Source organism: Heloderma suspectum, chromosome 10 (genome assembly GCF_057233095.1).
Source record: "Heloderma suspectum isolate Gila_16-S chromosome 10, 16-S_ref, whole genome shotgun sequence".
In the NCBI taxonomy this organism is placed as follows: domain Eukaryota; kingdom Metazoa; phylum Chordata; class Lepidosauria; order Squamata; family Helodermatidae; genus Heloderma; species Heloderma suspectum.
The window spans coordinates 13,447,978-13,473,761 of record NC_139467.1 but is presented as its reverse complement, the minus strand read 5'-3'; the positions used below and the strand labels follow the sequence as shown (position 1 = coordinate 13,473,761).

The 25,784-nt window shown below is 47.3% G+C and overlaps 2 protein-coding genes across 5 annotated transcripts in view; one reads left to right on the top strand and one right to left on the bottom strand.

The window, feature by feature from the left end:
• Positions 1 to 882: 882 nt before the first annotated feature.
• LOC146337733 (chemerin-like receptor 1) lies at positions 883 to 9,215 on the top strand. The gene is made up of 2 exons (XM_084815190.1): positions 883 to 935; positions 6,952 to 9,215. The coding sequence occupies exon 2, from the start codon at positions 6,960 to 6,962 to the stop codon at positions 7,989 to 7,991; it is 1,032 nt and encodes a 343-aa protein (XP_084671316.1). The 5' UTR covers positions 883 to 935; positions 6,952 to 6,959; the 3' UTR covers positions 7,992 to 9,215.
• A 2,757-nt stretch (positions 9,216 to 11,972) lies between these two features.
• The window catches only part of PHLDB3 (pleckstrin homology like domain family B member 3), a 45,776-nt gene continuing 31,964 nt past the window's right edge, over positions 11,973 to 25,784 (bottom strand). For all 4 annotated transcript variants that reach the window (XM_084815186.1, XM_084815189.1, XM_084815187.1 and 1 more), the window contains 7 exons: positions 24,285 to 24,378; positions 23,017 to 23,185; positions 21,655 to 21,742; positions 17,840 to 17,896; positions 15,419 to 15,638; positions 14,885 to 14,970; positions 11,973 to 13,119 (listed from right to left, as the gene is read on the bottom strand). In XM_084815186.1, the coding sequence (XP_084671312.1) occupies positions 12,985 to 13,119; positions 14,885 to 14,970; positions 15,419 to 15,638; positions 17,840 to 17,896; positions 21,655 to 21,742; positions 23,017 to 23,185; positions 24,285 to 24,378 (849 nt within the window). In that variant the 3' untranslated portion in view covers positions 11,973 to 12,984. The remainder of the gene's footprint in view (positions 13,120 to 14,884; positions 14,971 to 15,418; positions 15,639 to 17,839; positions 17,897 to 21,654; positions 21,743 to 23,016; positions 23,186 to 24,284; positions 24,379 to 25,784) is intronic.

Here is a 25,784-nt window from a genome sequence, read left to right as displayed (position 1 = left end):
ATTCACTGCCCCACCAGAATAGGCACCACCACCCTCCCCTGGTGAAAGGGCTTCCCCTCCCATGGGAGATAGTGCCGGCGGGGAGGGTGCCGATGCTGGGCAGAAGCCATCCGAGCCTTTTTCCTAATCTGGGGGCCTGGGAGGGGGGCAGGGATCATTGCTGGGGGGATCCCCACCCACCTCAGCAGTTTTGAAATAGGGAGAAAGCAGTGTGGCTCATCACACTCACCAGATGGCGGTGCGGCGCTCGCCGTGGCAAGCGTGGCGAGTGGAATTGTTGAAGCCTGCCCATGACGAGTAGAAGCCAGGTAAATTATGCCAGGCATTTTTTTTAACTGCAGAAGAAATGATGCAGAATAAGAGAAATCAGGCAAGCGTGCTTGATCTATGTAATTTGTTCAGGTTGCAGAATTCAGCTTCTTCTTGTCGCAGAACTTTGATGGATTTTCGCACAGAGCGCATGCCAAGCCCTGCCTATCTGTTTTATATGTGTCTTTTGAACATGGTCTCAGCTACAGAGAGAACAGCCCAAGATAAGGAATTCCTCTTGAGGACACACCAGGGATGTAATTATCTGTGCCCCATGAATCGTTGCTCCCTGCTCTAGGAGAGTGATATTTTTATTAATGGCTTTCCTTTCTTCTTTGAAAGCATCTGCTAAATGACCTCGCGTCCCTTGTATGGTCTCAATTGGCTGCGTCCTGCCCGCTCTAGGCAAAGCCTCCTTCACTCACACTGGGCCTCTGCATCTGCCGCACAAAGTGAAGTAACCATCTCACCAAGTTCTCCTTTTCATCCGAAGCTCATCTTTATTTTGGCCCGAGTCCAAGAGCTCAGCCAGGCAGGGAAGGCAGGCAGCAATCAAGATCTCTCCAGTTCCCCATAACAGGACGTCTGTGAAAGACAAGAGACCTGATTCCTGCTGCCTCTGAAAGGTAATGATAGTCTCATCTCCTTGAGGTTGGGTTGTCCACTAGGTCGCAGTGATCGTTCTGTCTCTGCCTCGGTTCTGGTGGCTTTGAGTTTCCAAAAGAAGGGGAATGTCCTTTTGTCCATCTTGTGTGAGATTGATTCTCCCCAGTGTCTCTGCATAGGTTTATGCCTCTGTTCTCGTCTGTGGCGTTCAAGATTGCAAACTGTCTGTGTTGCGGTTAGTATTGTAGTGTGTGTCATGGTGTTGTGTCTGAGCTTGCACATGTTTCAGTGTGATTTTGGTGTGGCCATAGCAGTGTGCTTAGATTTGAGAATATCTTGATTTCTCTAGTATGTGCCTTCCACCTTTTGTGAACTTGCAGAGAGAAGACATAGCACGGTGGTAGCCTGCATCCATTGTACACAAAAGGACCTGGGTTCCATCTTTGCCATTTCCACCTAAAAAAGACCTCAGGTAGCAGAGTTGGCAAAGACTTTGGAAAGCCGTGAAATATCAAAGCAGAACCATATTTCCCACTATTCTCAAAAGTTGAGGCACACCCTTTTCTGGGAAAATGAAAGAAAGAGAAACAGCTATACATTTTCACTCTTATAGTCTTCAAAAGCTTGCTTTTGGAACGTAGAAGAGCAAGGAATGACACAATAGAATCATAGTGGTGGAAGCTATCCAAGATGTTCTGACTGGTTCTTACTGAAACCTGTAGTGGAGTCACTGTCCCACTGGCATCGGAGCCACCAGCCTCCACTGGGTGGAAGTAACCTTAAAGGTCATCTAGTCCAACCCCATGCCAATGCAGGAAATTAACTGCTGCAGCATCCCAGATACGTGGCTGTCCAGCCTCTGCTTAAAAATGTCTAACCAAGGAGTGTCCAAAGGCAGTCTGTCAAATAGCTCGTACCACCAGGAATTTTATTCTAATATTTAACTGAAATCTCCTTTCTGGTAATGTGAACATTTTGATTTGTGTCCTACCCTCTGGAGCATGGGTCCCCAAACCTTTTGGACCCACAGGCACATTTGGGAATTTGAGAAACTGCTTTGGAACCACCACAAAATGTCTAATCAATGGATCGCCGCTTTGGTATCTCCCTGTCATGTGTATGGATCTTAGGTGCTGTCTTATTCCATAGAAACTTTTGTTTCATGTCTTTTGGACACTGCAATGTTTCTTTAGTAAGGATTGGCTAATTCGGTTAATTGCTGAATTAGTAATACAGCTAATTGCAATACAGCTAATGCTTCTTTTAAACATATGTTTTAGCAATGTCCAGTAGTTGCTTTTTATGGGAGGAAGTTATTACACAGATAAAATTTGGACTGGAACAATCTTTAATATTCACTGATGTACATGACCTTTTAAATATTTACCTGCTTCATGGAAATGAACAATGGTCAGAATGGATTCTCCATTTCCTTTTCACAGCTAAAATAATGATATTACAGCACTGAAAGGATAAACACTCATCTCCCATCATGCAATAAATTGAGGGCCTTACAATGTTTTCAGTATTTGAACAGGTGGCATATAGACGCCACCTTCAAATGGACACTTATTTGAATATTTGGTCCACTTTTGTTGAAGCCTATGTATAATGGCTAGAAAGCTGTATGCATTTCATATGTATTCATTGCTATGGATATATAAAAACCCATGTACATACATTCTGAAAACAGACTTTTTTTTTTTTTTAAGTGCCCATGGGGACCCCTTCATGGGTCCCATTGGAGGTACCCACCGGTGTTATGGCAGTTGAGGGTACCGTATTGGGGACCCTTGCTCTGGAGCAACAGAAAAGAGACTAGCATCATCATATGTATGACAGCCCTTCAGATATTTCAAGATGGTTCTCATGTTGTCTGTTAGGATTCTCTTCTCCACGCTAAACATACCCATCTCCTTCCACCTTCACTCACAGGTCTTGGTCTCCACCATGCCCCTCACCATCTTTCTCTCCAGGGAGCCCATCCGCCGTATTTCTGTGTGAGTTACGCCTCCTGGTGGGACTCCTGGTTGGAAGGAGGCAAGCCTAGACTAGTGATCATGCAGAAAGGCAACAGGCAGCCTCCTCTAAGGGTGGGCAATTCTGAGTTTTCTATGCATTGGGAATGACTGAATGGTCTAATCACAGCCACTGCAGAGACAGGGCAGAAGAATAACATAACCCCATTGCAGGCTGCTAGGAAGGAGGTGAGCTAAGAGTAGTGAATCATGCAGAGATGCAGTGGGCAGCCTCCTTTGTAGATGGGTACTTTGGGCTCATAGGAGCCTTTTGTTATTCAGCGTCTGTCTCATGCACCTGATGTTGCCAGGTTTGCAGATTCTGAGCTTGCAAATTTCTGGGTTTGCAAATGAGAGCACATAAGCTGGCCTCATATACGAGATCAGCATTACAACCCGCAAGTTCTTCTTCAGCTCAGACTGCCAGGCTGAGGCTGGTGCTCTGGAGCCATAGCAAGTGCGAGGGAAGGAGGGAGAGTCTCTTGTCCAGTCCACATCCTTGGCTGACGTGCTGCTTTTCAGCACATCAAGCTGCAAGTAGCCCCTGGCAAATGTAGAGGCACGCACGCCAGGTGATGGAGCGGGGAGAGATGGAGAACTTCCTTCCTCTTTCTTGCCATGACTTACTGCTGCCCCCAGACCACCAGACCAGACCAATAAAGAGGTTGAGAGGGAGGTTGGGGGATTGCTGGGGGGGGGGATGGGGGCTCATGAGTGTTAGGGGTGGGGTTTAATAATTTGGATTGGCTCCGAAATAAGCCTGGCTGTTCTCCTTTAAAAACAAAACAAAAAAAGTTAGCTTATATCTGAGCCAATCAGATTTGAGCATGGAGAAAATCCACATGCCATTACTTCATACAGTTGTTGAAAGTATTGGGCTGGGACGTGTGTGTGTGTGTGTGTGTGTGTGTGTATGTGTGTGTGTGTGTGTGTGTATTTCTGCCTCTCCCTTCTTTCCATAATTTGGCTCACTTTTTTGAGTTACCAGCCTTCCCCAACTTGGTGCCTTCTGTGCAGGCTGAGAATGATGAAAGGTGCAACCCAACACAACTGGAAGACACCAGGTTAGGAAATGCTGAGCTATAGCCATGCAGATCCTGCAAATACTTCCTCTCAGTGGAGGCTGGTGGCTCCGATGTCAGTGGGGTAGTAAACTCACTCCGGGTTTTAGTCAGAACCAGTTGAAACTCTAATGGAGCTCTCCAAGGTGCTTTCTTTTTTTATACTGAGCACACTTCTATAGCTACTGTGGCCTCGGTCTATCACCCACAATATTGTAGAATAGTATGTATTAGTATTGTAGTATGTATTAGTATTAGTAGTATAGTATGTATTAGTATTATTAATTATTATTAGTAGTAGTGTTATTATTAGATATTAGTAGTAGTAGTAATTAGGGACGCGGTGGCTTAGTGGTTAAGACACTGAACTGCAGACTGGAAGGTCAGCAGGACAGCAGTTCGAGACCCGAGTGCTGCGTGACGGAGTGAGCTCCCGTCTTCAGTCCCAGCTCCTGCCAACCTAGCAGTTTGAAAGCAAGAAATTGCAAGTAGATAAATAGGTACCGTCTCGGCGGGAAAGGTAGCAGCGTTCCGTGCACCTTGGTGTTCAGTCATGCCGGCCACATGACCACGGAAGCATCTTCGGACAGCGCTGGCTCTTCGGCTTAGAAACGGGGATGAGCACCACACCCTAGAGTCGGACATGACTGGTTGGGGACACCTTTACCTTAGTAGTAGTAATATAGTATGTATTATTATTAGTATTAGTATTATAGTGTGTATTAGTATTATTATTACTATTATTAATAGTATGTATTAGTATTAGTATTATGTATTGTAGAATAGTATGTATTAGTGCTGAGCCGAAAATTTCTCCCATATTTTTTTTGACCATTCTCATTCAATTTAATAGAAAAGAAATTGCTTTTGGAAAGAAATTCAAAGAAGAATAAATTTCAAAGAAATTCTCATGGGCTGAGTTTGGGGTTCTTGTGCTTACTTTATTTATGAGGTGGCCATGGAGTTTAATTTATTTATAAGGTGGCCATGGAGTGTACAGAGATTCATTGCACAATAATCTCTGTGGCAGCCTGTAGCCTCCTCAGCTTCTCTGACTTCAATTAAAACCATCATGAGGAAGCCATCACGAGGCAATTCCTCCCATGGGGCTTTTTCAGTTCAGGAAGTGCAGGTGGCCTAGGAGGAAAGTTGTGAAACTGAGAGAGAAAACACACACAGCACCCTCAGCCACCTCACAGTGATGAGGCAAGCTCAAAAATACCACCAAAAGAAATTCAAAATTCTGCCTCAGAAAAGTGGAAGCCTCAATACAGTTGATGCTGTTGCCACTTACAGAAGCAGCGCAATAAACCCAAAACCCTGAGGAAAAAAGAAAGGACCTGTGCTACAAACCCTGCCAATAGCGAGCCCTATCTGTGAGAAACTGGGAGAATTTCTCCTCCCCTAGGAGAAATTTGGCAAAATTGTCCCCCCAATTTCTCTGCCCACAAATAGGCTGTAGAATTTTGAGAGGCCCTTTGTGCACAGCTCTTGTATGTATAAATCCATACCTCCTCAGACAAGAGCATCGAAGCGCTCTCAGGCCAAGGGCCCAGCTCCGTTTTGACTTTTGAGAAGCTCTCGGGGGCCATATTCCAGTGGTGGGTGTGGCCAAAGGCAAAAGGGGCAGGTCTAAAAAACCCAAAAATGTCAGCCTATTTTAGCATTAAGCTCTTATGTCCAGTAATTAGGAATAGTTATTTCAACCTTTATTTAAAAAAAGGGAGGAGCTGCATAAAAACCAGGAAACCACAAAATGATTGGTGATCAGGAGAAATGGGGTGGGGCCAGGCTATCTGGGGAACCTGGCAGCTGACTTGGGACCCAGGAGGGCCAGATTTGGGTCCCAGAAGCGAGGTTCTTCACCCCTGTTTTAATAGATGTCAGCTTTCTCCCAGCTCTGGAGCTGGTGGGCAGAATGACACCAGGAACAGAGAATGGGGGGAACAGATCCTCTCCCTTTAGGGTCCTCAAACTGTCCAGAAAAGGGCAGCTACAATGATCAAGGGGCTGGAGCAACTCCCCTATGAGGAAAGGTGACAATGGCTGGGATTGTTTAGCTTAGAAAAAAGGAGAGTAAGGGGAGACATGCCAGAGGTGTACACAGTTATGCATGGTGTGGAGAAAGTGGATAGGGAGACATTTTTCTCCCTCTCTCAAAATACCAGAACCCAATGGGGTCATCCCATGAGGCTGATTGATGGGAGATTCAGGACAGATAAAAGGAAGGACTTCTTCACACAGCGCAGAATTCAACTATGGAATACACTTCCACAAGATCTGGGGCTTCTTCACACTGAGCTTTTATCCTGTTATTGAGATTGCTCACTCACAGACGTTTGCAGGCCCTGTAGATGACGTCGTCAACCCCCAGGGCGTCTCCCGCACTACATGAACTTTATTCCATTTTTAAACAGATCGGAGATCATGAGCTATCAAATTACCCCGGTTGTGTTCTGCTTGAGTTCCCTCATGAAAAAGGAACAGCCACAAGAAGAGGAGTGAGATCAATCAAACACATAGGAAGACTCAGATAAGGGGGAGAAGGAGAGGGGAAAGGAAGCATGGGGAAAGGGAGTCCGTTGTGATCCTGCATTTAAAACAGAACCAGAAAGCCCTGTTTTAAATGCAGGACTTTAGGTTGGTGTAGAGGTACTTGTAGTGATGGCCACCAATTTGAATGGCTTTAAAAGGGAATTAGAGAGATTCCTGGAGGCTACTAGTCCTGATGGCTATATGCTACCTCCAGGATCAGAGGCAGTATGCCTATGTACACCAGTTGCTGGGGACCATGGGTGGGAGGGTGCTGTTGCATTCATGTCCTGCTTGTGCTTTTCCTGTCAGCAGCTGGTTGGCTACTGTGTGAACAGAATGCTAGATGAGGTGGACCCTTAGTCTGATTCTGCATGGTTCTTCTTATGTTCTTATCTGACTTCATATTCCTCCCTCTTTGGAAGGTTCCATCATGGATATTAACATAACTGCACTGGGGCCCACCAGTGTGTCCTCGTTGTTCTCCCCCAAAGCCAAAACCAACGTGAGCAGCATAATGGACATGATCCAGGTTTTCCTCTATAGTCTGGTTTTCCTCCTTGGTTCACTCGGCAATGGAGCTGTGATCTGGATCACGGCCCCCCAGACCTCACGCACCGTCAATTGCATCTGGTTCTTCCACCTAGCTGTGGCCGACTTCCTTTTCTCGGTGAGCCGAATCTTGCCCCTGGTGAAGAATGCCTTCTATGAAGGGTGGCCCTTTGGGAGCTTCCTGTGCCGAGCCAGCGGCTTCCTGAAGTACCTCAACATGTTCTGCAGCGTCTTCCTCTTGGCTGCCATCAGCCTGGACCGGGCGGCCTCCGTGGTCTACCCAGTTTGGTCCAAAAACCGTCGCGGGCCCCGCTTGGCGTGGTTGGCTGCATTTGGTGCCTGGGCCGTGTCTATTGCCACCAGCTTCCCTTTCTACCTTTACCGTAATGTGGTAATGGAGAAGGGTAACAAGACCAAGTGCTCCCTCACGCTGGGGGATGGGGACAAGACGGAAAAGCTGGCCCTGTATCTGTTGAGGCTGGTGTGTGGATTCCTGGCTCCGTTTGCCATCATTGTGATCTGCTATGGGGTCATCACTGTGGTGCTGAGGAGAAGGCCAGCCACCTTCCGTTCCAAGAAGCCCTTCAAGGTCATACTGGCCATTGTGGTCACCTTCTTCCTCTGCTGGGCCCCATACCATCTCTTCCTCCTTCTCAAACTGGCAGGGGTGAAGGGCCAGGCAGTTTCCGTGGGCCTCCCCCTCACTTCCTGTCTGGCCTACCTGAACAGCTGCGCAAACCCCATCCTTTACTTCTTCATGGGGCTGGACTTCCACAGAAAGCTGGGCCGTTTCAACTTGGCTGTGGCCTTCAGGAGAACCTTACTTGAAGACAGTGGCTATTCATTCCGACGGTCAAGCAAACACAGGAAGGAAGCTGCATCTTCCCTGGATGAGCTGGAGCGTGCCTCATAGGATGCTTTCAACAAACTCACAGTCCTAGAGGCCTATTGACTTGTGAGGCCCCATTTCATAGTTGCTAAAATAGTATGTATCTATCACAGACTTCTCCATCCTGGCACCAGCCAGATTTGTTGGACTATGGTTCCTATCATCTCCAGTCAGCATGTTGTCAGCAATATGCTAACATATTGTTGCATGCTCCCCACATCCCTGAGCTGTGGGATGTTCTGGAGACAGATGGCGCTACCTGGGTTTGGTTTCCTGTGGATAAGAAAGAGGTCTAGGGACTTAAGGTGTCCTTGTAATATAGTATTTATTTACAAATACATAAGCAGAATGTGAGTGGGAGGCAAAGAACAGGCACTCGTCCAAGGCCACAGATCTGCTTCCCAACATCAGATCCCCAGAAAGGCCCTAATGGCTGTCCTGGCCGGAGACAATGGGAGCTGTAGTCATAGGAACATAAGAAGCTGTCTTATACTGAGTCACACCCTTGCTGCATCTAGCCCTGTATTGTCAGCACTGACCGGCAGTGGCTCTCCAGGGTTTCAGGCAGGAGTTTTTCTTGCCTTACCTGGAGATGCTGGGGATCAAACCTGGGACCTCATGCATGCAAAGCAGTTGCTCTACCACTGAGCTACGTCCCCTCTGTACATCTGAAGGGTTCCAAGCTGGGGGAAGCTGATCCATCATGTTCATCACCAGTAAAATGTGGGTCCAGCCATTTCTGTCCCCAAATCTGGAGGGGAGAGATTTGACCATGTGGTACATACTGATACAGTCTGGGGCATTTTAAAATACTGGATAACCCACTGTACTGAAAGAGGGCAGGATGTCTTTTGTCCTGCGTGTCATTTGCTCTGACAGGGAATGTGGAGTCATCAGAGGAAGGGAGGCCACCAGGACTCCCCTCTTGAATGGAGTGAGGCCAAGGAGAACTTAGTTTCTGAAGTTCAGTCTTTCAAAGCTGGACAGTCAAGACTATGACCATCCATGGTGGAAATGGCATCATATTGGACAGCCAGTGTGGTGTAGTGGTTATTGTGTTGGACTAGGACTCTGGAGACCTGGGTTCTAGTCCCCCACTCGGCCATGAAGCTGACTGGGTGACTTTGGGCCAGTCACTGACTCTCAGCCTAACCTACCTCACAGGGTTGTTGTGATGATAGAGAGGAGGAGGCGCATGTAAACTATCTTGGGTTCCTTGCAAGAGGGGGAAAAGGCAAATATAAATGTAATAATAAATAAAATAAAATAAAATAAAATATTGTTGTATGTTCTCCTCTTTCCTGGGCTGTGAGGGAGAGCACTACCTGCATTTGGTTTCCTTTGGATAAAAGAGAGGACGAGAGACTTAAGGTGTCTTTGTAATATATGCTTAATTTACAAATATATAAGCAACACATAAATGGGATTTGTTCAAGGCAGCAGATCTGGTTCCCTATATCAGGTTACCCCGACGGAGGCTCCACACACCCCAGTTCCTTCAGAAAACTCACAGCTCTTTCTCTGTCTGCACCTTACAGTCACCTTCCCCAGGCTTTGATGAGTATCTCCTTCAAAAATACAGATTGATGCCCCCGGGTGGTGCAGTTAGGTAATGTGAAACTCAGGATGGAATGGTCATATGGGGTGAGGATGGGCTCTTTAGATGGTAATGGCGTGGTTTGTACACAACGACAGCCCAGAGTATGGGTTAAGTAAGGGTTGTTGTTGAATCATGGGTTGTCATTACATGCAACTATGATTTAACTATGGATTGTTAACCATGAACAACCCAGGAAGAGAACCCATGATTCGTTGTTAGGTTGTGAATTCTGTGTGGTTTGCTTTAGGGATGAAGTGGGAAGAAAGAATTCTAGGCTTTGATGCTGAATGTGTGTGTGTGTGTGTGTGTGTGAGATCTGGTTTCAAAGTGACCCAAGAGAGATTTGCTACAAGTTCTCAGTGAAAGCAGGATCTCTTCTCGATCATTCCAGAGTGCAGGAGATGGAATAATGGGCTCAAGTTACAGGAAGCCAGATTCCGGCTGAACATCAGGAAAAACTTCCTGACTGTTAGAGCAATATGACAATGGAACCAATTCCCTAGGGAGGTAGTGGGCTCTCCCACCCTGGAGGCATTCAAGATTGATTGATTGATTGCATTTATACCCCGCCTTTTTTCCTCTTGCAAGGAACCCAAGGAGGCTTACATTCTCCTCCTCCTCTCCATTTTATCCTCACAACAACAACCCTGTGAGGTGGGTTGGGCTGAGAGTGTGTGACTGGCCCAAAGTCACCCAGTGAGCTTCCATGGCTGAGTGGGGACTAGAACCCGGATCTCCCAGCTCCTAGTCCAACACTCTCGCCACTACACCACACTGGCTCTCAAGACGAGGCTGGACAGCCATCTGTCGGGGATGCTCTGACTTGGGTTTCTGCACTGAGCAGGGTGTTGGACTCGATGGCCTTGTAGGCCCCCTCCAACCCTACTATTCTATGATTCTGTGTTTGAGTGGTCTTATGCCAAAAGTAAGTGTGATCCAAGAAGGAGTTATTAGGGGCCAAGGACCCCATCCATGGTAGAGGCGGGACTGTAGCTCAGTGGTAGAGCCCCTGCTTTGCATGCAGAAGGTCCCAAGTTCAATCCCCGGCATCTCCAGGTAGGGCTAGGAAATCCTGGAGAGCCGCTGGCTGTCAGCGTTGGCAGTACTGGGCTAGATACACCAATGGCCTGACTCAGTATAAGGCAGCTTCTGATGTACTAATCGTTTGGGGGTTTCCTGCCTTTTGTGCAGGTTTTTCCCCACTCTAAAAGGTTGAAATGCGTATCCTAAGGCTTAGTTCCTGGATTAGTAAGAATTTTAAGCTGAAATATGCTGGATGAGTAGAGTTTTGTTTTGTTTTTTTGCGGTAGTGTTGACCCTCCCACCCCCTTTTGCCTTTGTCCCTACACGGCACTGGCATGCAGCCCCAGAGAGCTTCTCCGAAATAGAATTTGGCCCTTGAGCCAAAAGAGGTTCTCCACCCCTGGTTTACGGAGAAACATGGGGCAGCATTGTCTCCAGATTTAGGGCTGGGGACTAGGACAAGATGCCCTCAGTGGGCCCTCCTCTCTGAGTGGAAGGCACCGCTGTCGAAGAGGGTCTGCTCTTCCTTCTTCCTTGGTCATGTCACAACTCTACACTTGGAGAGGGCAGGTGAACAGGCAGCAACGGGGAGGAAGAGGAGGAGCCGAGGCAGGAGCACCATCAGCGGGCTGCCTTTTGGGGTTTGGACTTCAACAGGTCCCTGACAATGCCGACCCTTCATGCTGGCCCTGACCGTACTAGCTAGAAGTGTAGTCATGGGAATAACTGGGGATTTAATTCAGTGGGCACCACAACAGTCTCCAGTCTGTGCCTGGCATAGTTCCAGACAGATGCAGATTCCACAGGATTCCACAGAAAGAGACTCGAAGGGGGAAGGACAGCTTAATAATTAGGTTCAGATCAGGAGCACAGAGAAGCATGGCTGTGGTTGCCTTTACATTAAATAAAAAAACCCACAGTCTTACCATTGTGGAGCCTTTCTGCATTTATAGCAGGCTCCCAGAGGGCAACCACGTGATTGCTGAGAGGTGAAGCTTTTAATTTTCAAGGTTCCATAGAACTCAATGAAACAGCACCATCTAGTGGCTGTTTTAATTGTGTAACAATCTGAGATTTTTTGATACCTCATTTTCTCCAGATCTTTTTAACATGGAATAACTAGGAAATACCTCTGGATGTGCCCTGGAGGCTGACGACGTCATGAAAAGGACCCGCAAACTTCTGTAAGTGAGCAATCTCAATAGCAAGATAAAAGCTCTGTGTGACGAAGCCCTGTGAGTCAGATTGAAGGACACTGGCAGAATTTGGGGTGGGGGGAGCCCCATGTCTGGAGGGAAAAGTATTAACAGAGGATGTGGGGGACAATGACAAGGAATTAAAACATTTTCTTAGAAAGAGGAATAAATTGAGTGACACTCAGATCTGTTTTCATATAGGTTTATACAATAAATAGGCTACAATTTTATACATGTTTTTGCCTTTAAACAGTGTTCCCGGGTATTAGAAAAAAAAGACCCAAAATACACAATAAATATAAGGAGATCCATACAGGGTGTGCTGGTATCTCCCCATTCTATTTAGTGGGCACTGCAGTTCCCACAAGAGGTTCCCCCCCGCGACACACACACACATTAAGAATGCCTTCCATAATCTAGACAAGCTTATGTCAAGGCACTGTGGCAAAGCAATATGAGAAAAGCTTCACGTGGTTGCTAAGGTCTAAATCAGACGCATGTTTTGAAATCACATCTGCCCTGAATGGTCACAAACCAGGACCAAGTCCCATCTGGCTGGTGCTAGTTTAAGCCACAACTTCTTCCAATTGGTGAGAATCTACGGCTACTGAATAGTTACTTTAGAATCTTTTCCCCAGTGAGTCATGAAAATTCTGGCCAACACATGAGTTAAACTTTATACGAAGTCCTCCCTTCTCTTGAAATGGCTTGCTTTCTTTGGCAGATGCTATCTAAGAGATACAACCACGTTCCAGAGAAGTTGTTTTAATTCTTTGAAACTGAATTCACATGTTACAGAACTAGCTGGACTTCACATCAACAGTTTCCATCTGCCAAGGCATCTTCTTGGATAGAGGGAATTATGAGAAAATCCTTTGAACAAATCCATTAAAAGAAACACATCACCATCACTATTCAGGCAAATGGTATAAATAAACAGGCACTGCCAACAATTCTATGTATTGATTGGCCCCACTTGGTACTTCGATTCCACCCTGTTGATGCAAAGAGCAGATGAACCACACATGAACTCCTCCTTCTGACCAAACACAAACGTATTCAGCCTCTCCCATTGGCTATCTTGCTGCCAGGCTCTTCCCCAGGGAGGAGCCATAATTTATACAAGGAAGCTCCTTGGGCCAAAGTGCTGGGTCCATAGTCAAGCATGAGGAGTCAAATCCATAGTGAGCTACGCCCATCAGTAGCGAACGTTCTCCTCTGCTGCTGTGACGATAGCATCCATCCAGATGCGCATAGCTTCTGGGCTGGGCGCCACCATGCAGAAGAGACGGTCATAGGTCTTGACACAGAAGGTCATCTTGGGGCTGGGGCTCTAGTGAAGAGGAGCAAAGAATAACAATGGGAATACTGGCGTCATCATAGCAACTAATAAATTATTTCATAATGAAGTGGTAATGAGAAATACAAATATTTATCACATTACATCTTTTTCTTTTTTAATCCTGCCCTTCCTCCAAGGAAGCAAGGGCAATGTACATGGCTCTCTCCATGCCCCCACTTCATTTTATCCTCACTACAACTCTGCCGGGTACGTCAGGCTCAGAGACAGCAGAGCAACCACAGCTCTGTGACAGAGCGCATGCTTTGCATGGGTATTAAAATCACAGGTTTGATTCCTGACGCCTCCAATTAAAAAAAGGTTCAAGGAGCAGGTGATGGGAAAGAGTTTCTGCCTGAGACGCTGGAGAGCAGTTGCCAGTCAGAGTGAGCAATACTGGCTTAGATGGACCAATAGCCTGGTTTGGAATAGGACAGCTTCCTATCATGTTCCTCTAAGGACTGGTCCAAGGGTCACTTGGTTAGGTCCGTGGTTGGGCCCAGTTCCCATGCTCCAAACAAACTGCAAGCACCTTATCTCAGGCGTGTACAACTACCAACTTATGAAGGCAAATGAAGCCCTCTAGCCATGTATTGTAGCCTGACAGGTGTTTGAACTCCCCACGTCCCAAATATTTGCGGTCTCAGCAACACCAGGCAGTTTATTGAACCCCTGCTGGGCTGGAGTCAGCTTGCCGGGTTGGAATTTGGGCAGGATGGCCCCTAATGCATACTGTGCAGACCAGCCTTCTCCGACCTGCTGGCCTCCAGGTGGGTCTGACAACTCCTATCATCCCCAGCCAGCAGCCATGCTGACTGGAAGTGATGGGAGCTGTAGTCCAACACATCTGGAGGGCACCAGGTTGGGGAAGGCTGGTGTGGAGCCATCTATACCAAGTCACCACGAGTAAGTCACTGCCTCTCAGCCTAGCCTTCCTCACAGGGCTGTTGTGCGGTTGAACAGTAGTGTCAGGATTCTATCTGAGCCCATAGAGTCCCAAAGCAGCTCTGATTCTGAGGAAGAGAGGCAACCCGTGGGGGAGGAACTCTGTCAGACTTCAGAGGCGCAGCTGGAGAGGAAGCCCCCCCCTCTCACATCCCTGGGAGTGACAGCAAACCGGGCGTGGAAAGGGAGGGACAACCTGAACTTTTAGACGCGAGGCACAGACGCAGGCACAAGCGAGAGATCGCAGGGGCTGAGCTTCGGTGCTCAGCCCGATTGGCTCGACGTCAACAGCTGCGCCCAGAAGCATCACGGGAGAGGGGGAGATCTTCCCCTCCCACCCCTTAAGGTCAGAGAATTGCCGCCCTTTTCTGAAACGGAGATCAACTGACGTACTAACCCTTTGAACCCCTAGATGGCTGTTCCTTTGCAGTTTCTCTGAGTCTCAAGCAATTAGCATCTGTATGCCTCATTAGGATAAATGGAATTAAAGCCTTGGAAAGCAGCCCTTTTGTCTGAGTGTTGATTTTGGCTATTGGAGTATTCAGTAGGCAACAGGGGAACCTTGACAAGTAGCACTCCAGACTCTTTGATGGGAGAATGGGGTACAAATATAAAGGCACCCTCAGCAGCAACTCTGAGGAGCATTTGGCCACCCCGCAGAGGAACCCTCCCTCCTTAGGTCCAATAGATGCTGGGACCCCAATCCGTTTGGGACATGCCACCTCTAAACCCAACCAGCTGCCCCATCCCCGATCTGTTTGCATTACAGGAATCTCACGACAAGCAGAGCTTCAGAGGTCCCCTCCTTTGGTACCTTGAAAGCGCTGCGGAGATGGTCGTAGTACACTTCTTCAATGGCCTGGAAGTAAATCACACCCTTAAGCTTGGTCTCCTCTTTGTCTGGAACAAGAAAGAATTAGAGGAACACATCAATACATTGTGAGGGGCAGATGAAATGGTCAGAAGAGGAGAGACACGTGCTTCTTTGATGTACAACTCTGACTCCACTGCGCACACCATGCTCAAAAGCTTGGCCTTGTCTACCTGGACAGCAGAACCACAGAACTGTGTGTAGGTTGCAACATCTCAGGAATGCAGAAAAAACAAAGAAAGGGATTTTAGGGCACAGGGTTCAGCTTTCTGAGGATCTTACTTTTTCTTTTGACTTTTGGGGAAAATTTTGCATGCAATTCATGCACGTTTCGGTGTTTCTCTCCCAGAGGAGTGAGCATTTCCAGCCTCAGCAGCAGAAAGTGGGAGCAACCTCATGGTAGAGGTGGCAGTGTGTGAACTCTCCAACTCTGTGTGCCACTCACTCATGTTCTCCTTCTCTCTCACACACACTCACCTGCATAGTATGCCAGGACACGTTTCTGGCGATCAAAGGTGAACCAGCGCTTCTTCCAGGTCTTGATCCTGCCACCCATCTTGACCAGATAGCCTTTGCAGGACTTGCTGGTTACCCGCACGTGTGGGCAGGTGTCCACGCTGTGCCCCGATGCCTCCAGGTGTTTGCGCAGGTCGAATGCAGCTGGTTTTGGCTCCCGGATCTCCACTGGGTTGGGATTCTGCAGGACAGCACCAAGGCAAGGCTTACATTTGGAAGTGTGTCTGTTGATAGGAAGGATTCCCATCCTTGGGGCTGCCACTATGGAGCAGGGGGGCAACTGGTATTCAAACTTCCCTCACTGTTGGAAAACCTGCCATCATGCCATGGCTGCGCGCCCGTGCACGCCTTGCTTCCTGCTTTCTGTGCAATGATGCCCTGGGTGTCTCCTACTTTCAAGAAGGACGGGGGAAGATACATGCCTATTCCTGCATCCACCCTACACTGTTAGCTTTGTCTTATAGTTCCATCCCAAGAGTGCAAGCAGCTGTTGTGGGGATGGGGCCCCGCAATCCAGCCACTTCTGAGTCACTGTGACTGAGCCAGAAAATAAACTTGTCTAGGCCCAGATCTCATACAAATGCTACACGTGCAAATGCTATCTCATAGCTGCAGACTTCCTACCCAGAGGCAGCCAAGTCACTGTCTTACATCTGCAAAAAGGGAGTATGAAGGAGTGGGCAGTCCGTATTCAGTGCAAGCACAGAAAGAATTTGGCATCCTGGGAATCTCATCGTAACACCACTTTCCGTACCCGCAACCCTCTGTGGGGTGAAAACCCTGCTGGGGCCTGGGTTCATACAGCAGTGGATGAGGGAGAAAGAGGCTGAGCCCAAACTGGCGTGCGGTGCCTCCAGTCTACGGGGACCTCTGTTTCCTGAAAGGGGGTGGGGGAAAAACCAGCGAGCTATTTAAAAAACAAGAATTAGGATTTATTTAACAGGGGAGGGGGAAGGGGGTGGGGTGGGAAGAAGCAAAACAAACATCCAGATGAATAAACAATTGAAAGTAAGACTCTAAACAATAAAATAGAAGCGATGGAGTCCAATAGTTATATGGCCCACCAATGTAGATTATTTCTTAAGACATCTCTCGCTGTGCTGTCCAGAACTCAGATGTAGCTATGCTAGGCCTCAGTCGCTAACAGTTGTTTATGAACCTGCTGCTGCAGGGAGGGTAGAAGGCTGCTGATACCCTTCCTCAGTTTTTTCTCAGCCTCCTCAGGAACTCTCTTTTCTTTCTCTGGCCCAAACTACACGTTACACTAATTACGTAATGAGTAGCTGAGCCTGACAGTTTTATTTGCTTTTGTATAAGCACGCATGGTCCTGATTCAGATCAGGACCACCCTGCTCTGGAAGGGGAAGATCAAACCTTCTCCCCACAATTTTCCCCCATGAAATCCCCCTGCCCATGGGGGGTTAAAAAAAAAAGAAAAACACTCTCCATTGGAGTTTTTTTTCCCCTTTTTTTTTTAACTCCAACCCCTACCGCTTGTGGGGACATTTCAGGGGGAAACAGGCTGAGGGAAGGTTTAATCCTCCCCTTCCATAGCACGGTGTCCCTGATCTGAATTGGGGATGCACATGCTTATACGAGAGTAAAAAAAATCATTAGCATAATGGGTCATGTCTCTCTCTGTCTTTCCCTCTTCAGTTTCTTCAGAACCTTTCTTCATAATCTCTGTGTCTCTCTCCCCCCTGCACTCCACTCCAGTCTCCTAAGAACCAACTCTTCTCTCGTAGCTCCTCAGGGTCAAAAAGGGTGGAACTCCAGGCATTACAGCTGAGGGCATAGCAATATGGATGCAATAAGAGGTTAGAGAAGCATGTGAGTGAGGGTGAATCATCTAAGAACATAAGAAGAGCAGAGCTGGATCAGAACAAGAGTCTATCTAGTCCAGTATTCTGTTCACTCAGTGGACAACTAGCTGTCCATGGGAAACCCACAAGCAGGACATAAGAGCAACAGCACCCTCCCACCCATGTTCCCCAGCAACTGGTGTACATAGGCATAATTTCTCTGCTAATGGAGGTAGCATATAGCCATCAGGACAAGTAGCCATTGATAGCCTTTTCCTCCATGAATTGTCCAATCCCCTTTGGATAGCTTGTCCAAAGCCATCCAAACTGATGGCCATCTACAATTGCTTTGCATGTTACATGACAGCAAAAGCATACTGTACCTAATAGCACAGTGGAACCTCCCTGTTCAGATGCAATATATCTGTGAATACCAGAGGCTGGGGACGGGGCAGGGGGAGAAACAGGAAAAGGCTGTTGCCTTCAAGCCCTCGCTCTGGGATTCCTGGAGGCATCTGGTTGGCCACTGTGTTGACAAAGCAAGTTTTATATTCTGACAGTAATTAAGAAGTCCTCTTACCTTGGTTGATGGAGGCAACTCCATGCGCCTCACTTCACCAGCTGCTTTCTTGGCCTCCTGCAAGGAAACAAGGTTGAGCAAAGTCTGCTGTGGTGAGTTGGCCAACAGACAGCAAGGTCCCAGCAGCTGCAGACATACCCCTCCTCCAGAAAAACTCAAAGATACACACACAGGCACAAACCCCAGTCCTGTCTCCACCCGCTCTCTGGAGCTGATTGACATTGCTCCTACCAAGACATTCACATGAACGCAGGGCTTGCAAAGAGCTGACATAGTGAAACTTGCAACTTCCTTGTTCTAGAGAGAAGCCACATGAGAGGCAGATGAGAAAGAGGGTTACTCTGGGTTAGCGCAAAAGAGAGGGCTAGGAGTCTGGATAGCCTTATCCATGGAGGATACGGCTATCAAGGGCTACTAGTCAAGATGGCTATATATATTACTCCAGCACTGGAGGCAGTACGGCTCTGAATACCACTCTGGAGGGTGCTATTGCTCTCATGTCCTGCTTGTGGGCTTCCTAGAGGCATCCAGTGGGCCACTGTGGGAACAGAATGCTGGATTGAATAGTGGGGCATAGTTATAGCTGAGGGCATAGTTATATCAGGGTTCTTAAAAAGCAATAATATGGATGCAACTGGAGGTCTGAGAAGCATGTGAGAGAGGGAGAATCATCTAAGAACATAAGAAGAGCAGTGCTGGATCAGACCAAGAGTCTATCTAGTCCAGCATTCTGTTCACTCAGTGGACAACCAGCTGTCCATGGGAAACCCACAAGCAGGACGTGAGTGCAAGGGTGGGGAAGCTCTCAGGGGCCACATTCCAGTGGTGGATGGGGCCAAAGGCAAAGGGATGGGACAAAAGGGGTGGAGCTAAAAATACAAGCATATTTTCACTTAAAGCTCTTATTGACTGTAAGTAACTAAGCCTTTGCAATGAATATGAACCTGAGCACACTCCGGGAGAGTGCTCAGGACAGGAAGGCCTGGTGTGATATGATCCATGGGGTCACGAAGAGTCGGACACGACTGAACGACTGAACAACAACAACAACTAAGCCTTAGGAGAGGCATCAGGCTCTCAGAATGGGGAAAAAATTGCACAAAAGCCGGGAACTCCCCAAACGACTGGTGGTTGGAGAAAAGGGGGCATGGCCACCTGGGGAACCTGAGGTTCGCCATCCCTGCCCTAGCCCTTTGGTCTGCTGTAGGAGAGCTCTTCTTATGTTCTTACGGGTGCTTTTCCACTGACTGAACACATGACAGACCTCCAGAACTCATTGCCCCAGGATGTTGTGGTGTGCTGCCAAGGAAGGAAATGGGGTGTAATACTAAGAGCAGCTCTGGCATGAGAGACGTCTGGGTTTTATTATTATCGGGGCTTGGGGACAAATGAGAGAGGGACTTGGGGGCAGGACGCTTGGGTTCTATGACTGTCTTGTGATGGTAAGGAAGGGAGGTTGGTGTTTAAAGAGACAACTAAAAATGATTAGGAGGGAGAGAAAAATCCTCTGTTGGGCAGGAATGTAGCCTCCTAAATCCCAACACTGCTGGCCATGTAACAATTTTAAAAAATAATTTTAAAAAAAAATCACATACAAAATATATTTTTTTAAAACTTGGGGCATTATAATGCAGAGGAGCGGGGGGAAGGATGCTGTGGGGGGCATGAAAAATAGTTGTAAGATCTTCAGCTCTGCAGAGAGAGGGTTAATACAGTAAATAACTATTCACACACACAAAACCCTTATAGGCTACTTGTGTTAGGTTTTAGACAAGTCAAAGGAAGTGCTTTTTCACATAATGCATGCAAAACCAGTGGAACTCATGGCCACATGATGGTGGAAATTGCTTTAAAGGGCTTTCTTTGTAATCCGCCCAGAGAGCTGCAGCTGTTGGGTGGTGTAGAAATTTAATAATAAATAAAAGCAGTTGGGATGACTGTATGGAGGATAGGCCTATGGGTAGCTATTGGATATGACACACAGAAGTTCAGCTTCCACGTTCAGACATTATACTGGGGTGATGGGGACTAACCAGAGGGGATAGATATTGCTTCCATGCCCTGTTTGTGGACTTCCAAGGGACATTTGCCTGGTCCAGAGACAGAATGCTGAGCTACGTGGACAGTTGATCCAAGCCAACATGGCAGTTCTTAGGGTCAAACTATATGTGATGTCAGGAGATATTGAGTGTTCTCCCCCATCCCATCCCCGCCCCTCCAAACATAACAGCAAGTCCTCTAAACAGTATTATGGCCATCGTGCTGGGAGGAGGAAGGGGGTAACCTTCCTCCCTCCTCCCCGTACTATTTTCCCAATCTCATCCTGCAAGCTGCCATTTTCCCTATGGGGAAAATACTCGGTTGTGCCAAATGTCCCCTCTCAATTTTTGCAAGATGATTTAACTGCCGCTAAAGTGTGGGAGGGGGATATTCGGTGACTTTTAGGGGGCAGGCAAATTTTAAACAAAAATTTCAGTCTGACCTTAAATACAAAAAGTACTCAGGCGATCAACCAACTAGTGTTGCTGTTGCTGTAAATGAATTCACCCTCTGGCTTTCAAGCAATGAAACAACCGGTTACATATAACATAATTTGCATATGACAAAGAACATTGGCTATGCTGGCTAGGGCTGATGGGAGCTGCAGTCCAAAAACATCTGGAGGGCCACAGTTTCCCTGACTTAAAGCCTTCTCGCAGTGGCCTGGCCATGTTCCTGGGCCAGAAAGCCCCTGAATGCCCCAGAATGTTCCTGGGCCCGAATGTCATTGTTCCCAGGGGCATTCTTGGGGGAAACAAGATGGCTGTTTGCGCTCCTCTCCCTGAAAATTACAAAATTTGGCTTGGCTGTATATTTCAGCACAGCACTAGAAAATGTCTGTATGTTTCCCCCGCTTAAGAGAACGAGTAGGTTCAGGAGAGACACAGCTGAGACTGGAACACTGGCATGTTAGCCTTGAAGCTGCAAGGTTACCCTTGAAGATGGTTCAGAAGCTGCAGCTGGTGGTACAGAACGCGGCGGCTCGCCTGATTAAAAGCAGCCGCCGGCGAGATCACATCACTCCGGTGCTGAAGGAGTTGCACTGGTTACCAGTTGTTTTCCAGGCCAAATTCAAGGTGTTGGTTTTGACCTTTAAAACCCTATATGGTTCCGGCCTAGCCTACCTCAAGGAGTGCCTCCAGCAACACCAGATGGGCCGCTCAACAAGATCAGCCTCGGATGGCCTTCTCTCTGTCCCATCAGCCAGGACAGCTAGGCTGGTGAGGACGAGGGAGAGGGCCTTCTCTGTGGTAGCCCCCACTCTGTGGAACTCCCTCCCTAGGGAACTCCACCATGCCCCCTCTTTAATGAACTTCCTCCACGCACTGCAAATGTGGTTGTTCAGGCAGGCATTTGGGGTGGGTTAGGGTATTTTTAGAAATACGATTTTTAATGTAGAATATTATTGTTTTAAAACTGTTCTTTTGTTGTACATCACCCAGAGTGGCTGGGTGACCAGCCAGATGGGCGATTAATAAATCTAATTAATAAATAAATAAAATGTGAGGGAAAGAGTTAAAAAAAAAACCTCCTCACCACCTCCCAATATGATTCAGGGCCCCCTCAATTCCTTGTACTTTTTTTAAAAACATGGGAGATCCACATCACAACTAGTTTGGCCCTTATTCCCCACACTTTGGAGAGGAGGTGAGAGGACAGAAGAATCTTGCAGCTTGTACACATGGAAAGCACACGTGTTTATAACAACAGAGTAAATACAGTTTATTCTGAAAGAAAAGGATCCTGGACACGAGCTTTCCAATGTGAGTTCTCACCCTTTCCTGCAGCAGCCGCTCTCTCTCTGCCATGGCCTCCCGCACCCTCCGCTCCATCTCAGCCAGCTTAGTGACACAGTTCCCGAGGCTGTCGAGAGACACATCTGGTTAGTGTCAGTGCTAGTGGACACATAGAGAAGCAGAGTGAGAGGAAGCAGACCTGATGTGGGAGATCCATGATTCATAGGATTTTAGAGTTGGAAGGGACCTTGGAGGGCATCTAGTCCAGCCCCCTTCTCAGTGCAGAAATCTTGCAGCTACAGTATCCCTGACAGACAGGCATGCAGTCACGAGGCAATCTGCTCCATTGCCGAACAGCTTTTACCATTAGGAAGTTTCTCCTACTGTTAGCCAAAGGCTGCTTCCCTGAAATTTCCATCCATTCGTTCTAGCTCTGCCCTCTGGAGTAACAGAGAACGAGTCTTGCTCTATCTTTTGTGTGACAATCCTTCAGATACTCAGACTATCAAGGTCTCCATTCAATCTCCTCTTCTGCAGGCTAAACATACTCAGCTCTTTCAACCGTTTCTCACAGGGCTTTGTTTCCAAACCTCTCAGAATCCCACTCACCCTTCTCTGGACACACCCCAGTTTGTCAATGTCCTACCTAAAATGTGGTGCCCAGAACTGGGTACAGTACTCCAGTTATGGTCTGATTAATACACAGTAGAGTGGAGCTATCACGTCTTGTGACCTGGATTGTTAGCGCAGTCTAAGATGGTGTTCGCTTTTCTAGTGCCCTAGTCTAATCACTATGCGACATTGTGAGCCACCAGGCAGAATGCGATCCACCATCTACGCGTGGTGGCCCACCAGGGACTGAGAAAACCTCCTAGTTTTGCAACCTGCCTGACTTTGAAAAAACGGACCGGAGGGAGCTCCTAGCACCTAGCAGACCGCAGTTCATGGTTGACAAGCAATAAACGTCTCATGGGTGCTAGACAACTAGAGGACATGAGCTAATTGGAGATGGTTTCCTGTGGTTGCCCCTGGTAACCACAGGATGCTTGTTCTTCCCCCATATGGCCAACAAAACCTCCAGGCCAGGACTTAAGCAAATCAGGTCTACAACAGGAATGGGTGAAAGAGAAGGGAATTATCCAGAGCCAGTCCCCTATCTGAAGTGCTCCGAAGCACACTCTGGCAGCAGCTCAAGAATGGGAACATGGATTCAGGGTTGAGGTTCCTCAAAAAATAACAGAGAAAGGCACAAGCGTATGAGCTGTGGATGGAATGGTGTTCAAGGGTGGGGAAGGCAGCATGTTTGCCTGGTTGGTGAGGACCAGGAGAGCAAAAAACAACCAGCTGGTAGAATACTAAGTGGGACAGGCTGAGTTTAAAGAGAAAGGGGCATCTGCTCACTTGTAGGCTCCTTGAGTGGTTCCTCCTAGCTGTCCCGCAGCCCCTTGGCTACCCAGCAGCTGGTAGAGGGGATTGTTGAGACGTGAGAATTGCAGGTTTGGACTGCCCAGGTAGTGCCCATTGCTCCCAGCAGAGAGCTGTGCTGCCAGTACGCTGGGGTCCAGAGCACCTGGAGGGAACGGGTGGGAGGAAAACCAAGAGATTGAGTCAGTACCCTCAAGGACACCATACCAAAGCAATTCCCATTTTGATGCAAACACTACTTTAAAACACAAAGGGCCCGTGGCCCTCCTCAATTGCCAGAAAGCTCTGGAGATACAAGTCTTAGATAAAATAGGCCAGATCATAGGGATCACTATTAGAATGGAGCCATTTGCCATCCTGTTCCATAGTTTAGATAGAATATATCAAATTTCTCTGAGGCATCTTATTTTGAACCTGTTGGCTGCTGCTAAGATGGCTCTTGCCAGGCGTTATAAGGGTAAAGCTATGCCATCCATGAAATAATAGCTGATTGTAGCCTTAGCGATTGTGGAAATGGACATACTGACTGATATTATTTGAAAGAGAAATTGAGTTTTTACATTAATATCATTATCAGATAAGTGAACACTAGACATGGGGGAGAAATACCTTTGGTTTGCATTTTTATGCCAATGTATCAAATTTGTAATACCCGAACCTCTACATGAACTGGGACGCAGTTAAACATCGAGATCCACACTTTTCCAAAGTTTCCGATCAAAGTTCGCACAACCAAAACATGCATACACAAATGCATCTAGTAACGAAAAGCGTATATTATAGAAAAATGTGCACAAGACCTCTTTTAACTTGGAGAAAATCATCTGCAAAAAAATGAATATAATTTGAAAAATACATAGAAAAAGCATACATTTTGAGAAATGCACACAAAAATACATACAAATGTTTGTGCGGTCTTTTAAAGAATTGCAAATGGGATGGAACGAACTTAACTTTGGGAAAATGGGGAGATCAGCAAAATCAAACTTGCCAGGTTCATTCATCTCTAGTGAACACCATTTATCATTTATTGAAATGAATGCTGTAATTTTTATTTCACTGGACTGAAATTAGTTCTTATACTAATTAATTATAAGTTCATCATCATCATCAACCTCTGGAGATGAAGCTTCTACAACTAAAATGCAACCTAACTCAACTCTACCCCCTCAACCAGCAGCCTCGCTCTCAAATCTGTCCTTTTCCTGGTCTCTGTTTGCCCACCCACCCCAGCTAATCCATACCATGCATTGAGAGGGGGCGCTGTGCAGTCCTGGGCGTGAGGCGATCCCCACGCCTACGGGGGAGACTTGCGGTCCTCTGCAGTCCTATTGAACCCTGGGCAGAGAATGCAACAGGTTGAGAATCAGGTTTGGAGCTCACAAAACAGCCCTGCCCCTCATCCTTGAGAACGGGGTTACTAATGCTTCTTTCCCCCCAATCTACATTTAAAAAAACCTTTATGTCAATGTTTTCAAATCTGTGTTTTGGGGACCCTGGGGTTCTTCAGGAGCTTATCAGGAATTCTCAGTAAGAAGAATGTTCATGGCAGACCAGCTTCCCTGAATGACAACTTGCCTGCCCACTACTAATCTTCTCCTGCCACGAACAGCCTTAGGGGGAGTGAGTCTTGAGGATGTCCTCAGACACGTCCTTATTTCTTGCTATAGTGAGGTCCAACAGGTCTGGCCAGTGCCCAGTGCTGGACTGTCTTGAAAACAGGATAAAATCAGTGCATGGAGGATGGCCCTATGATGGCTACATAGAAGCTCCATGTTCAAAGCTCCATCTCTGAATACCAGTTCCTGGGGAGAAACAGTGGAAGAGGGCCATTGCCTTCCAGCTTTCCTTGTAGACTTCTCAGAGGCACCTGGTTGACCACTGCAGGAAGCAGGATGCTGGATTAGACAGACACTTAGTCTGATCCAGCAGGGTTCTATTTACATCCAGTGTGAAGTGAATGTATTTCCTGGTATGTTCATTCATTTCATTTCATTTCATTTGTTTATTTATTTAAAATAATTAAATAATGGAGATACCAAAGAATGCTTTGTAACATACAGGGGTGCCATAGGAGATAGCTCAATATATAAACTGTTCCCTCAAGGTACTGGAAAGTTTGAAAATTGCTGCTTTGTATAAAACCCCTTGTTTTTGTTTTGGTTGTCCAGGACCACGGCTAATGAATCTTAGGGATGTACGAAAGTCACTTAACTTTTACAAAATTTGATTCGCGGTGGGGGGGAGGCGCTCCGTCCCTCCCCCTGACATTCTGGCTGGGGGGGAGGCGCCCCATCCCTCCCCTCTGAAATTCTGGCGGGGGGGAGGCGCCCCGTCCCTCCCGCTGCGAATCCTGGCCGGCCGGGTCTGCAAAAGGCGGCGGCTGTAGCTGCCGCCGTTTGCGTCCCTGCAGTCAGTCGTGATAGGCTATGTAAATGTTTATGTAGCCTATCACGGCTGAGTTTAAAAAAAACAAAAAAAACCCCGCACGTATGCAAATTGCGGCACCCATGGGTGCCGCCATTTGCATTCCTTATTTTGGCATGTGTAGTCTACGTAAACATTTACGTAGACTACGGCGAAAATAAGGGGAACGCAAATAGCGTAGCGTCTACGCTATTTGCGTTCCCCTTATTTTCTCCATAGTCTACGTAAATGTTTACGTAGACTACACATGCCAAAATAAGGAACGCAAATGGCGGCGCCCATGGGCGCCGCCATTTGCGTACGCGCGGCTTTTTTTA

What these genes read in the sequence shown, in the direction of transcription:
- LOC146337733 (XM_084815190.1), top strand. Translation starts at nt 6,960, where the DNA reads ATGGATATTAACATAACTGCACTGGGGCCCACCAGTGTGTCCTCGTTG.